The following is a 14,396-nucleotide window of genomic DNA, read 5'->3' as shown; positions in this document are numbered from 1 at the left end:
TTATTAATCATATTTGTTACTCCAAAAAATTATTTTAAACTTTGTGAATTTATAAACATTATTTTATAAAGGTTGCTCATGTAAATGGATATGGAAAGATAACTGGGAAAAATCAGGTCACCGCTACGAAAGCCGATGGCAGCACTCAAGTTATTGATACAAAGAACATTCTTATAGCCACAGGTTCAGAAGTCACTCCTTTTCCTGGAATTACGGTATTTACATGTTTTACAACTGTCACAACCTTCCTACAGAAATATGTTTTATAAACGACTTTATGCTCTTTATGAACTTTGAATGACAGGTCTCTGACTGAAGTACTATATGTTGACAGTCATTCAGCTTTGGAAAATTGCCTGTCTTTATTCTCCAGTGATCGTGACCAGAAATAGAACACTGTATATTAAGATATATTTCAATTCAATATGAAGTTGAAATTGACCATTTTGTTTTGAAATGCTGAATGATAAATTTTTAAGTGAGCATTTTTTTTAAGTGAGCATTTTTTTTTTTTTTTTTTTGCGTTACACGGGCCTCTCACTGTCGTGGCCTCTCCCACTGCAGAGCACAGGCTCCGGACGCACAGGCTCAGCGGCCATGGCTCACGGGCCCAGCCGCTCCGTGGCATGTGGGATCTTCCCGGATCGGGGCACGAACCCGTGTCCCCTGCATCGGCAGGCGGACTCTCAACCACTGCGCCACCAGGGAAGCCCTTAAGTGAGCATTTTTAATGGGTTTTGTTAAAATTGAGTCTATGGATAAAAGTTGTAAGTAGCTCAAAGCAAATAAATGACTTAGTATTTCTAGTGATTATACTGAGTGAGATCACAGTTTATAATCAGTAGGTTTTTCCAAATAATTTTGATTGTATCTTTTTTTAAAATTACAGATTGATGAAGATACAGTAGTGTCATCTACAGGTGCTTTGTCTTTAAAAAAAGTTCCAGAAAAGATGGTTGTCATTGGTGCAGGAGTAATAGGTGTAGAATTGGTGAGTGATGTTTATTTATTTATTTATTTTTTATATCTTTATTGGAGTATAATAGCTTTACAATGGTGTGTTAGTTTCTGCTTTATTACAAAGTGAATCAGTTATACATATGTTCCCATATGTCTTCCCTCTTGCGTCTCCCTCCCACCCTCCCTATCCCACCCCTCCAGGCGGTCACAAAGCACCGAGATGATCTCCCTGTGCTATGCGGCTGCTTCCCACTAGCTATCTACCTTACGTTTGGTAGTGTATATATGTCCATGCCTCTCTCTCGCTTTGTCACAGCTTACCCTTCCCGCTTCCCATATCCTCAAGTCCATTCTCTAGTAGGTCTGTGTCTTTATTCCTGTCTTACCCCTAGGTTCTTCATGACTTTTTTTTTTTTTTCTTAAATTCCATATATATGTGTTAGCATACGGTATTTGTCTTTCTCTTTCTGACTTACTTCACTCCGTATGACAGACTCTAGGTCTATCCACCTCAGTACAAATAGCTCAATATTGTTTCTTTTTATGGCTGAGTAATAATACTCCATTGTATATATGGCCACATCTTTATCCATTCATCCGTTGATAGACACTTAGGTTGTTTCCATCTCCGGGCTATTGTAAATAGAGCTGCAATGAACATTTTGGTACATGACTCTTTTTGAATTATGGTTTTCTCAGGGTATATGCCCAGTAGTGGGATTGCTGGGTCATATGGTAGTTCTATTTGTAGTTTTTTAAGGAACCTCCATACTGTTCTCCATAGTGGCTGTACCAATTCACATTCCCACCAGCAGTGCAAGAGTGTTCCCTTTTCTCCACACCCTCTCCAGCATTTATTGTTTCTAGATTTTTTGATGATGGCCATTCTGACTGGTGTGAGATGATATTTCATTGTAGTTTTGATTTGCATTACTCTAATGATTAATGATGTTGAGCATTCTTTCATCTGTTTGTTGGCAGTCTGTATATCTTCTTTGGAGAAATGTCTATTTAGGTCTTCTGCCCAGTCGGATTGGGTTGTTTGTTTTTTTGTTACTGAGGTGAGTGATGTTTTTTTCTGCCCCTTATTTCTTGGAGTTGGACAGGACTTAGTGGTGCTGTGTTTGATTCTTTGTATAACATCACAGGTAGATCAGCATTGAGGGTTTTTTTTGTTTCTTTTTTAAATATTTATGTACGTCCATTAGTTTTTTATTTTTGTAATTTTTTTAGAAAAATTTTTGGCTGCTTTGGGTCTTCATAGTTGCATGCGGGCTTTCTCTAGATGTGGCGAGCAGGGGCTACTCTGTGGCAGTGCGCAGGCTTCTCATTACGGTGGCTTCTCTTCTTGCGGAGCACGGGCTCTAGGTGCGCGGGCTTCAGTAGTTGCGGCACGCGAGCTCAGTAGTTGTGGCTCACGGGCTGTAGAGCGCAGGCTCAGTAGTTGTGGTGCATGGACTTAGTTGCTCCCCGGCATGTGGGATCTTCTCGGACCAGGGATCAAACCCGTGTTCCCTGCATTGTCAGGAGGATTCTTAACCACTGCACCACCAAGGAAGTCCCAGCATGGAGTTTTGCTTAGACACTTATCTAGTAGTAAAGAATTTTCAAGGCAACCTATTTAAGTAATCATTAGTCATTAGGACATTCTCTTTTGTTTTGAAATCTGCTTCCCTGTATCTTTCACATTTCCTATTCCCTAGAACTGGACTAATTTTAAAAAATCTACCAGCCCTTCAGGTATTTAAATCTGCCAGCCCTTCGACCCTTCAGCAGACAGCTCTCATTCTTAGTGAATTACATTTCAGATAAAGACATGACTTATGTGACCTGACTCTTCCCTCCTCCTCCATCCTCATCTCGATCCCTCTTAACTCAGGTTTTAGAAATGTCAGACTACTTGAAGTTCTCTGAATACTGTGCTGTCTCCTACCTTTTCGCTGCCTGGTTCTCCCTTCTTGTCCATCTGGCAGATTTCATGTTTGTCCAGTGACCTCTCTGTATTTCAGGAGTCCTTTCCCAGGGCCGTTTTACCTTGTAATCGCCAAGAATGGCTCTACTTCTGAAATCACAAATCCAGACATTTTATTCTCTAACCATAAGCTCCTTTCCTCTTATTAAGTTATTCCTCAGGTAGACAGGTTCTGTAACTTAATCAAGTTTTCTAGTCCCTAGATCCCTCTTATGATTTTGCTCTCTGCCTTTTATCCCGTCTTGACTGCTTTCCCGAGCAGGTTAGATTCTATAATGTGTCTTTTGTCTTTCCACAGAATATTCTCTTTCCTCTTACCTCAGTTACACAAGGACTCATAAATATTTGCAGCCTAATCCTTTCTCCTTGCCTCTGAATTTTTATATCTGAATACTTACCAGCATCTCTGTTTGTAGGTCTCACAGGCACTCAGTTCAGTAAGTGCCTCTTAACCTTTCTCTCCCTCTTTCACTCCCCAAAATAAAACAAAGCCTGTTTCTTTTCTAACATTTCCTATTTCTGAGTGGTACTGCCATCTATGTGGAGGCCTAAAGAAGTTTGGAAACTATATGTGACCTCTCCCATGCTTTTGTGTCGCATATTGAGTCAGTCCCTGCATTGTAAGGTGATACTACCTGTTAGGTGGCTCATGAATATATCCTCTTATTTTTTTTTTTATTTTTTTTTTTTGTGGTACGCGGGCCTCTCACTGTTGTGGCCTCTCCCGTTGTGGAGCACAGGCTCCGGATGCGCAGGCTCAGCGGCCATGGCTCATGGGCCCAGCCGCTCTGTGGCATGTGGGATCTTCCCGGACGAGGGCACGAACCCGTGTTCCCTGCATCGGCAGGTGCACTCTCAACCACTGTGCCACCAGGGAAGCCCCTTTTCTTTTCATGTATCTACTTAGATCCCAGGTCATGCCAAGATCATGTCTTACCCTGGGTTTCTCTTACTTCTTTAACTTTTTCTAATCTGTTTTCCCCAGAGTGGCTGAAATGATTTTTCTCTAACACAAATGTAATTATGTCTCTTCCCTGCTGAAAACGCCTCAATGACTCATTATAGCTGTTAGGATAAGTACAAACTCTTAAATGTTGGTTGGTGCTGGCTCAAATCTCCAGCCTCATTTCTAACCACTTTCCCTCTCAAACTATGTTCAAGGTATAGTGAAATATCAGTTCCTGAACAAGCTGCATTCTTTATCTGTAGGTAGACCTTCCTTCTGTTTGGAACATTTCATCCCTCTACGAGTTACTGCACTTTCTGAGCCCTTCCCTGCCTACCTAGATGGCCTTAGGTACTCTTGCTGAGTGTTCCATTGCAGCCTATACTTCTTGTTCTAGCTTTTATCTTGCTTTCTTGATGTTACTTGTTCACTTGTCTCTCTTTCATTAAATCATAAATTCCATGAGGGTAGAGATGCTGGCTGTTTCATTTACTGTGTGTCTTTAGGATCTAGCATAGTGGCTGATCTGTAATAAGTACTCATGTATTAGCTTTTATTATTGCTCTATAAACATTTGTTGATATAATAAATACCTTTCAAATGTCACCTTAGAAGTTACGTTTTTAGTGGAGACTTCTGTTTAAGAAAGCTCAGGTCTTTCCTTCTTCGAGTCTTCAGTATAATGTGTCTGCATCTTTGCATCATCTACTAATAATAGTATATTGAATCTATTTGTTTATGTCTGTCTTTTTTATAGGACCATAAGCTCCTTAAAGGCAGAGATTGAGTTTTATTCATATTTAAATCTCCATTGCTTTTCTTTTTTTGTTGTTGTTTTTTGTTTTGTTTTGTTTTCTTGTCTGCACCACACCGCATGCAGGATCTTAGTTCCCCGACCAGGGATTGATCCCGTGCCCCCTAGAGTGGAAGCACGGAGTCTTAACCACTGGACCACCATGGAAGTCCCTGATACTACAGTCTTTAACCAGTTATAAACATAACTGAATACCTTGCTGATACGAAAATATGCTACATTAACCAGCCCAGAAAAACTTTTAGAAAATAAAGTGTGGGTTGTTTAAATGACCTGTTTGAAACACTTGTGGTAGTGTCTAATGATTGTCAAAGCAGCTGTTTGAAAATCTCTTCTAGTATTTAGCAGAGATTGACCTCTGCTCCACATTTCAGAGTCTATTCTTTTTTCTTTCATTTTTTAACTTTTTATTTTATATTAGAGTATAGTTGATTAACAATGTTGTGTTAGTTTCAGGTGTACAGCGTAGTGATTAAGTTATATGTATATATGTATTTATTCTTTTTCAAATTCTTCTCCATTTAGGTTGTTATTATATTGATATATATTGATCAGAGTTCCCTGTGCTATACAGTAGGTCCTTATTGGTTATCCATTTTAAATATACTAGTATGTACATATCAATCCCAAATTTCCTAACTTCATTTGTATATTTCTTTTTTCGACCTCACATATAAGCGATATCATATGATATTCGTCTTTCTCTGTCTGACTTCATTCAGTATGACAATCTCTAGGTCCATCCATGTTGCTGCAAATTGCATTATTTCATTCTTTTTATTGGCTGAGTAATAACACCTTTGTATATATGTACCACATGTTCTTTATCCATTCATCTGTCAGTGGACATTTAGGTTGCTTCCATGTCTTGGCTATTGTAAACAGTGCTGCAGTGAACATTGGGGTGCATGTATTCTTTTGGACCATGTTTTTCTCTGGATATATGCCCAGGAATGGGATTGCAGGATCATATGGTAGCTTTATTTTCAGTTTTTTAAGGAACCTCCATACTGTTCTCCACAGTGGCTATACCAATTTACATTCCCACCAACAGTGTAGGAGGGGTCCCTTCTCTACACGCCCTCTCCAGCATTTATTGTTTGTGGATTTTTTGATGATAGTCATTTTGACTGGTTTAAGGTGATATCTCATTGTAGTTTTTTTTTTAAGACTTTTTTTTTTTTTATTTGGACCATTTAAAAATCTTTATTGAATTTGTTACAGTATTGCTTCTGTTTTATGTTTTGGTTTTTTTGGCTGCGAGGAGTGTGGGATCTTAGCTCCCCCACCAGGGATTGAACCTGTACCTCCTGCATTGGACTGCCAGGGAAGTCCCCTCATTGTAGTTTTGATTTGCATTTCTCTCATAATTAGCGATGTTGAGCATCTTTTCATGTGCCTCTTGGCCTTCTGTATATCTTCTTTGGAGAAATGTCTGTTTAGGTCTTCTGTCCATTTTTTGATTGGGTTGTTTGTTTTTATGATATTACGCCCTATGAGCTGTTTGTAAAGTTTGGAGACTAACCTCTTGTCGGTTGCATCATTTGTAAATATTTTCTCCCATTCTGTGGGTTGCCTTTTCATTTTGTTTGTGGTTTCCTTTGCTGTGCAAAAGCTTTTGAGTTTAATTAGGTCCCATTTGTTTTTGTTTTTATTTTTATTTCAATTAGTCTGGGAGATGGATTGAGAAAGATATGACTGTGATTTATGTCAGGGAGTGTTCTGCCTATGTTTTCCTCTAAAAGTTTTATGGTGTTCAGTCTTATATTTAGGTCTTTAATCCATTTTGAGTTTATTTTCGTGTATGGTGTTAGAGTATTTTAATTTCATTTCCTTTTACATGTAGTTGTCCAGTTTTCCCAGCACCATTTATTGAAGAGACTGTCTTTCCTCCATCGTATAGTCTTGCCTCCTTTATTGTAGATTAATTGACCATAGGTGCATGGATTTATTTCTGGGCTTTCTATCCTGTTCCATTAATCTGTATGTCTGTTTTTGTGCCAGTACCATACTGTTTTGATAACTATAGCTTTGTAGTATAGTCTGAAGTCAGGGAGCCTGATTCCTCCAGCTCCATTTTTCTTTCTCAAGATTGCTTTGGCTATTTGGGGTCTTTTGTTTCTCCATACAAACTTTAAAATTTTTTGTTCTAGTTCTGTGAACAGTGCCGTTGGTACTTTGTTAGGGATTGCATTGAATCTGTAGATTGCCTTTGGTAGGATAGTCATTTTGACAATATTGATTCTATCCAAGAACATGGTATATCTCTCCATCTGTTGTGTTGTCTTCGATTTCTTTCATCAGTGTAGTATAGTTTTCAGAGTACAGGTGTTTTATCTCCTTAGGTAGGTTTATTCCTAGGTATTTTATTCTTTTTGCTGTGATGGTAAATGGGATTGTTTCTTTAATTTCTCTCTCTGATCTTTTGTTGTTAGTGTATAGAAATGCAACAGATTTCTGTGTATTAATTTTGTAACCTGCAACTTTACCGAATTCATGATTATGGGCTCTAGTAGTTTTCTGGTACAGTCTTCAGCATTTTCTATGTATAGTATCATGTCATCTGCAGACAGTGACAGTTTAACTTCTTCTTTTCCAGTTTGGATTCCTTTTATTTCTTTTTTTTTTTTTTGATTGCTGTAGCTAAGACTTCCAAAACTATGTTGAATAAAAGTGGTGAGAGTGGACATCCTTGTTTTGTTGAGTGTGATGTTAGCTGTACGTTTGTCATATATAGCCTTTATTATGTTGAGGTATGTTCCCTCTGTGCCCACTCTCTGTAGAGTTTTTATCATAAATGGGTGTTGAATTTTGTCAAAAGCTTTTTCTCCATCTATTGAGATGATCACATGGTTTTTATTTCTCAGTTTGTTGATGTGGTGTATCACACTGATTGATTTGTGGATACTGAAAAATCCTTGCATCCCTGGGATAAATCCCCCTTGATTGTGGTGTATGATCCTTTTAATGTATCATTGGATTCAGATTTGCTAGTATTTTGTTGAGGATTTTTGCATCTATGTTCATCAGTGATATTGGCCTGTAATTTTCTTTTTTTGTGGTATCTTTGTCTGGTTTTGGTATAAGGGTCATCACCCTCATAGAATGAGTTTCAGAGTTTTCCTTCCTCTGCAGTTTTTTGGAACAGTTTCAGAAGTGTAGGTGTCACCTCTTCTCTAAATGTTTGATAGAATTTGTCTGTGAAGCCATCTGGTCCTGGATGTTTGTTTTTGGGTAGTTTTTAAGTCACAGTTTCAATTTCGGTGCTTGTGATTGGTCTGTTCATATTTTCTATTTCTTCCTGGTTCAGTCTTGGGAGATTGTACCTTTTGAAGAATTTGTCCATTTCTTCCACGTTGTCCATTTTACTGGCATATAGTTGCTTGTAGTAGTGTCTTATGATCCTTTGTATTTCTGTGGTATCAGTTGTAACTTCTCCAGTTTCATTTCAAATTTTATTGATTTGAGTCCTCTCCCTTTTTTTCTTGACAAGTCTGGCTAAAGGTTTATCAGTTTTACCTTTTCAAAGAACCAGCTTTTAGTTTCATTGATCTTTGCTGTTGTCTCTATTTCATTCATTTCTGCTCTGATCTTTATTTCTTTCCTTCTACTAACTTTAGCTTTTGTTTGTTCTTTCTCTAGTTGCTTTAGGTGTAAAGTTAGGTTGTTTGGGATTTTTCTTACTTCCTGAGGTAAGATTGTATTGCTGTAAACTTCTGTCTTAGAACTGCTTTTGCTGCATCCCATAGGTTTTGGATTGTTGTGCTTTTGTTTTCATTTGTCTCTAGGTTTTGTTGTTATTTTGTTTTGTTTTGTTTTTGCCAAGCCGGGCGGCATGTGAGATCCTAGTTTCCTGACCAGGGATCCATCCATTGGTTGTTCAGTAGCATATTGTTTACCCTCCATGTGTTTGTGTTTTTTAGCTTTTTTCTTGTAGTTGATTTCTAATCTCATAGTGATGTGGTTGGAAAAGATGCTTGGTATGATTTCAGTTTTCTTAAATTTACCGAGGCTCATTTTGTGACCCAGCACATGGTCAGTTCTGGAGAATATTCCACGTGCCCTTGAGAAGAATGTGTATTCTGCTGCTTTTGCTTTTTTTTTTTTTTTAATAAATTTATTTATTTTTGGCCGTGTTAGATCTTCGTTGCTGCACATGGGCTTTCTCTAGTTGTGGTGAGTGGGGGCTACTCTTTGTTGCGGTGCACAGGCTTCTCATTGAGGTGGCTTCTCTTTATTGCGGAGCACGGGCTCTAGGCGCGCGGGCTTTGTAGTTGTGGCTCGTGGGCTTAGTTGCTCCGCGGCATGTGGGATCTTCCCGGACCAGGGCTTAAACCCATGTTCCCTGCATTGGCAGGTGATTCTCAACCACTGCACCACCAGGGAAGTCCCCTATTCTGCTGCTTTTGGATGGAATGCTCTCTAATTATCAATTAAGTCCATCCGGTCTAATGTGTCATTTAAGGCCTGTGTTTCTTTGCTGATTTTCTGTCTGGATGATCTGTCCATTATGAAAATGGGGTGTTAAAAGTCCTCCACTATTATTGTGTTAGTGTCGATTTCTCCCTTTATGGCTGTTAGTATTTGCTTTATGTATTGAGGTGCACCTATGTTAGGTGCATATATATTTACAATTGTTATATCTTTTTCTTGGACTGATCCCTTGATCATTATGTAGTGTCCTTCTTTGTCTCTTAAAACAGTCTTTATTTTAAGGTCTATTTTGTCTGATACAAGTATTGCTACCCCAGCTTTCTTTTGATTTCCATTTGTGTGGAATACCTTTTTCCATCCCCTCACTTTCAGTCTGTATGTGTCCCTAGGTCTGAAGTGGGTCTCTTATAGACAGCATATACACAGGTCTTGTTTTTGTATCCATTCAGCAAGCCTGTGTCTTTTGGTTGGAGCATTTAATCCATTTACGTTTAAGGTAATTACCGGTATGTATGTTCCTATTGCCATTTTCTTAATTGTTTTGGCTTTGTTTTTCTAGGTGTTTTTTCTTCCCTTTCTCTTTTGTTTTCTTCTCTTGTGGTTTGATGACCATCTTTAGTGTTGTGTTTGGGTTGCTTTTTCTCTTTTGTGTTTGTACGTATTGTAGGTTTTGGGTTTGCTCTGCCCATAAGATTTTGATATAGCTGTCTATATATGTATAAGGTTGTTTTAAGTTACTGGTCTCTTTCTTGCCTAGAGAAGTTCCTTTAGGATTTTTTGGTAAGCTGGTCTGGTTTTGCTGAGTTCTAGCTTTTGTTTGTCTGTAAAGCTTTTGATTTCTCCATCAAATCTGAATGAGAGCCTTGCTGGGTAGAGTATTCTTGGTTGTAGGTTCTTCCCTATCATCACTTTAAATATATCGTGTGACTTTATTCTGGCCTGCAGAGTTTCTGCTGAGAAATCAGCTGATAACCTTATGGGAGTTCCCTTGTATTTGTCATTTTTCCCTTGTTGCTTTTAATATTTTTTCTTTGTGTTTAATTTTTGTCAGTTTGATTACTGTGTGTCTTGGCGTGTTCCTCCTTCAGTTTATTCTGCCTGGGACTCCCTGCGCTTCCTGGACTTGAGGGACTGTTTCCTTTCCCATGTTAGGGAAGTTTTCAGCTATTATCTCTTCAAATATTTTCTCAGGTCCTTTCTGTCTCTCTTCTCCTTTTGGGACCCCTATAATGCGAATGTTGGTGCGTTTAATGATGTCCCAGAGGTCTCTTAGACTGTTTTCATTTCTTTTCATTCTTTTTTATTTATTCTGTTCACACTGTGATTTCCACCATTCTGTCTTCCAGGTCAGTTATCCGTTCTTCTGCCTCACTTATTCTGCTTTTGATTCCTTTTAGTGTATTTTTCATTTCAGTTATTGTTCATCTGTTTGTTCTTTAGTTTTCTAGGTCTTTGTTAAACATTTCTTGCATCTTCTTGATCCTTGCCTCCATTCTTTTTCTGAGATCTTAGATCGTCTTCACTATCATTATTCTGAATTATTTTTCTGGTAGGTTGGCTATCTCCACTTCTCTTCGTTGTTCTTCTGGGATTTCATCTTTTTCCTTCATCTGGGACAAATTCCTCTGCCATCTCCTTTTGACTGACTGTGATTGCAGTTTCCATTCCGTAGGGTACAGTATTGTGGTTCTTGTTTCTGTTGGCTGCCCTCTGGTGGATGAGGCTGTCTAAGAGGCTGGCAGGCTTCCTGATGGGTGGGGATCTGTTCCCGTCCTGTTGGTTATTTGGCCTGAGGTGACCCAGCACTGAAGCCTACAGGATGTTTGGTGGGGCTGATGGCTGCCTCCGGGAGGGCTCGTGCTGATGGGTACTCCCCAGAACTGTTGCTGCCAGTGTCCTTGTCCCTGCAGTGAGCCACAGCCACCCCCTGCCTCTGCAGGTGACCCTCCAATACTAGCAGGAAGGTCTGGCCCAGTCTCTTATGGAGTCACTGCTTTTTTCCCCTTGGTCCTGGTGTGCATGAGATTTTGTGTGTGCCCTCCAGGAGTGGAGTTTCTCTTTTCCCCAGTTCTGTGGAAGTCCTGTGATCAAACCCCACTGGCCCTCAAAGCCAGATTCTCAGGGGACGACTCCTCCTGCTCCCGGACTCCCAGGCTGGGAAGCCTGTCATGGGGCTCAGAACTTTCGCTCCTGTGGGAGAACTTCTGTGGTATGATTGTTTTCCAGTTGTGGGTCACCCACCAGTGGGTATGGGATTTGATTTTATCTCGATTGTGCCCCTCCTACTGTCTTGTGGCTTCTTCGTCTTTTGATGTAGGGTATCCTTTTTGGTAGGTTCCAGCATTTTTTAGTTGATGGTCATTCAGCAATTAGTTGTGATTTTGGTGTTTCCATAAGAAGGGTGTGATCTCATGTCCTTCTACTCCACCATCTTGAGCTAATCTCCAGAATCTATTCTTCTTTAGAATCTATTCTTTTCCACCTTTGGCTGTACTCTTATGCTAATTAAGTTCCCAGAGTTTACGGATGGACTGTCTCTGTTATCCAAACTCTGTGATCTAATTTGTTTGATTAGGGAGTTAATTCATCCAAAATCATTTGTTGTTGTCTTGGGCTTCACTTCTCGCTTAATGATATTTCTTCAGTTCACTCCACTTTGAAAATTGTTCTCACAGATGGATAAGAAAAGCAAGAAAAAAGGAATAATAATAGATTTACTTTCTTTTGTTAAACAGTATAATAATATCCCAAGCAGTAATTCTATTTCCTCCATCTCTGCACTTTTGCTTTAGGTTTTTTACAAGCCTTGGGTCATTCCAGATATCTTACCACAATGTTTTAGGTGTCTGTTACCATATTGAATTAGTTTTTATGTGTCATTTTGAAAATTTAGGCTTATCAGAGAATTTACTGTGTAGTCATACATATCTCTTTACTTCCTCATAAAGTTAGTCATATGACTTCTATTTTTTATTTATACTTCTTGTTCCTTCTTCCATTACAGTTTAATGTAGTTCTTTCAAGAACATAGGTTTTGGAATCAGATATAAATTTGAATTTTAGCTTTGCCTCTTCCTTCTTAAATTTATAACCCTCTCTGAACTAGTTGATTCATCATAAAAAGGAGGAAAAGAATAATTGCCTTATAAGATTTTGTTGGGATTTTATAAAGTTAATACTTTTAAGAAACTTAACATAGTGCCTGGCATTTAACAAGCTGTAAATAAATTGTAGCTCTTATTGGAGTTTTCCTGTCTCTAAGGATTTTGAAATCAGCTTTCCTAAAGAGTAGGGCACTTGGCTATGGTCATTGTTCCTTACTTTGAATTATAGACTTCGAGATGCTGCTTCTCATCGTTACTACTCTTACTATTTCGATTTAGGTTCAGAAGAGTGATTCCTTTTTTTTAAACATCTTTATTGAGATAAAATTCACATATATAGTTCACCCATTTAAAGTGTACAATTCAGTGATTTTTAGTATATGCACAGAGTTATGCATCTGTCATCAGTATCTAATTCCAGAACATTTTCATCACCCCAGAAAGAAACCCCGTGACTATTAGTAGTCATTCTATATTCCTCCCTTCTTCCAGCCCTTGGAAATCTGATCAAATCTGATTTGCCTATCCTGAACATTACATATAAATGGAATTCATGCAATATGTGGCATTTTGTGTCTGGCTTCTTTCACTTAGCATAATGTTCTCAATGTTCAGGTATACTTCATTTCTCCTTATGGCCAAATAATATTCCATTCTATGGATATAGCATATTTTTCAAATTAATTGATCAGTTGATGAACAAGTGGGTTGTTTCTACTTTGGGGCTAGTATGAATAATGCTGCTGTGAACATTTGTGTAGAAGTTTTTGTGTAGACATCTGTTTTCATTTATTTTGAGTATATACTTAGGAGTAATTCTGTTTTTAACCTTTCAAGGAACTGTACAGCAATTGGGAGATTGGGATTGACATATATACACTAATATGTATAAGGTAGATAACTAATAAGAAACTACTGTATAAAATAAATAATTAAATTAAATTTTTTTAAAAAAAGGAGTTGGGAGGCTAGAAGGAGGAGCTCTCTCGCCCTACTACTAGTAGTCAGTTGCAGATCTAACAGGAGGAGACATACCTTGCATCTCCAACAGGAAGAAGGTTACTACTGTACTACCGCAGCAGAAGGAAGGAAGATTCTCCTTGCAATAACCTTGCCCATGGGAGACTGTCATTACTCAGCCAATAAAAAACCCTTACAACTTCCAATTTGCAGGACTCCAGTGGACTTTTTATTTGTAACAGCCTTCCCAACTCCACCTTCTCCTCTATAAGAGAAACATTCATCTTCTTTGTTCTCTGGACTTGCCTGTGGTTCACCATGGATTGTATGCCCCAAATTGCAATTCTTTGATATTCCCGAATAAACCAGTTTTACTGGTTTTTTTAAAAAAAGGAACTGTACAGCAAAGTGAATCAGCTATATATATACATATAGCCCCTCTTTTTCAGATTTCCTTCCAGGTTCGTTTTTTTATTGAGTTTTGAGACTTCTTTATGTAATCTGGATTTAGATTCTTTATTTAAATCCTTTGTATGTTTTTTTTTTAATTTTATTTTTGCCTGCGTTGGGTCTTTGCTGCATGCAAGCTTTCTCTAGTTGCAGTGAGCTAGGGCTGCTCTTCATTGTGGTGTGTGGGCTTTTCATTGCTGTGGCTTCTCTTGTTGCAGAGCATGGGCTCTAGGCGTGTGGGCTTCAGTAGCTGTGGCACACGGGCTCAGTAGCTGTGGCTCGCGGGCTCTAGAGCGCAGGCTCAGCAGTTGTGGTGCACGGGCTTAGTTGTTCTGCCACATGTGGGATCTTCGTGGACCAGGGCTTGAACCTGTGTCCCCTGCCTTGGCAGGTGGATTCTTAACCACTGTGCCACCAGGGAAGCCCCCAGTAGATGGTTTGCAAACATTTCTTCACAGCCTGTGGTTTCTCTTTTTGGGTTCATGATACTATCTTTTGAAGAGAAGTTTTTACTTTTGTTGAAGTCTAATTTATCTTTTTTCTTTTATGGATTGTGCGTTTGGTATTGTAGCTAAGAAATCTTTGCCTACTCAAGGTCACAAAGATTCTCTCCTATATTTCCTTCTAGAAGTTTTATAGCCTTGGGTTTTACATTTAGGTCCATGATTTTGAGTTACCTTTTCATGTATGCTTGTTATTGGATTTTTAGTGTCATTGTATTGCCTTTAGTTAACTCAGCTCTCACCCCAAAAATTC

General features: G+C 38.7%; 1 protein-coding gene across 5 annotated transcripts in view; it reads left to right on the top strand.

The window, feature by feature from the left end:
- Positions 1-14,396, top strand: part of DLD (dihydrolipoamide dehydrogenase) — a 52,056-nt gene that overhangs the window by 12,564 nt on the left and 25,096 nt on the right. For all 5 annotated transcript variants that reach the window (XR_013829871.1, XM_079932177.1, XM_079932178.1 and 2 more), the window contains exons 7-8: positions 72-215; positions 890-991. Coding sequence is in view for 4 of the 5 variants with exons in the window: in XM_079932177.1 (XP_079788303.1) it covers positions 72-215; positions 890-991 (246 nt within the window). In the remaining variant the exon portion in view is untranslated. The remainder of the gene's footprint in view (positions 1-71; positions 216-889; positions 992-14,396) is intronic.

This window comes from Stenella coeruleoalba (assembly GCF_951394435.1).
Source record: "Stenella coeruleoalba genome assembly, chromosome: 9".
Taxonomy (NCBI): Eukaryota; Metazoa; Chordata; class Mammalia; order Artiodactyla; family Delphinidae; genus Stenella; species Stenella coeruleoalba.
Note: the sequence above shows the minus strand (reverse complement) of the source record. Positions and strands in the feature narration are given on the sequence as shown.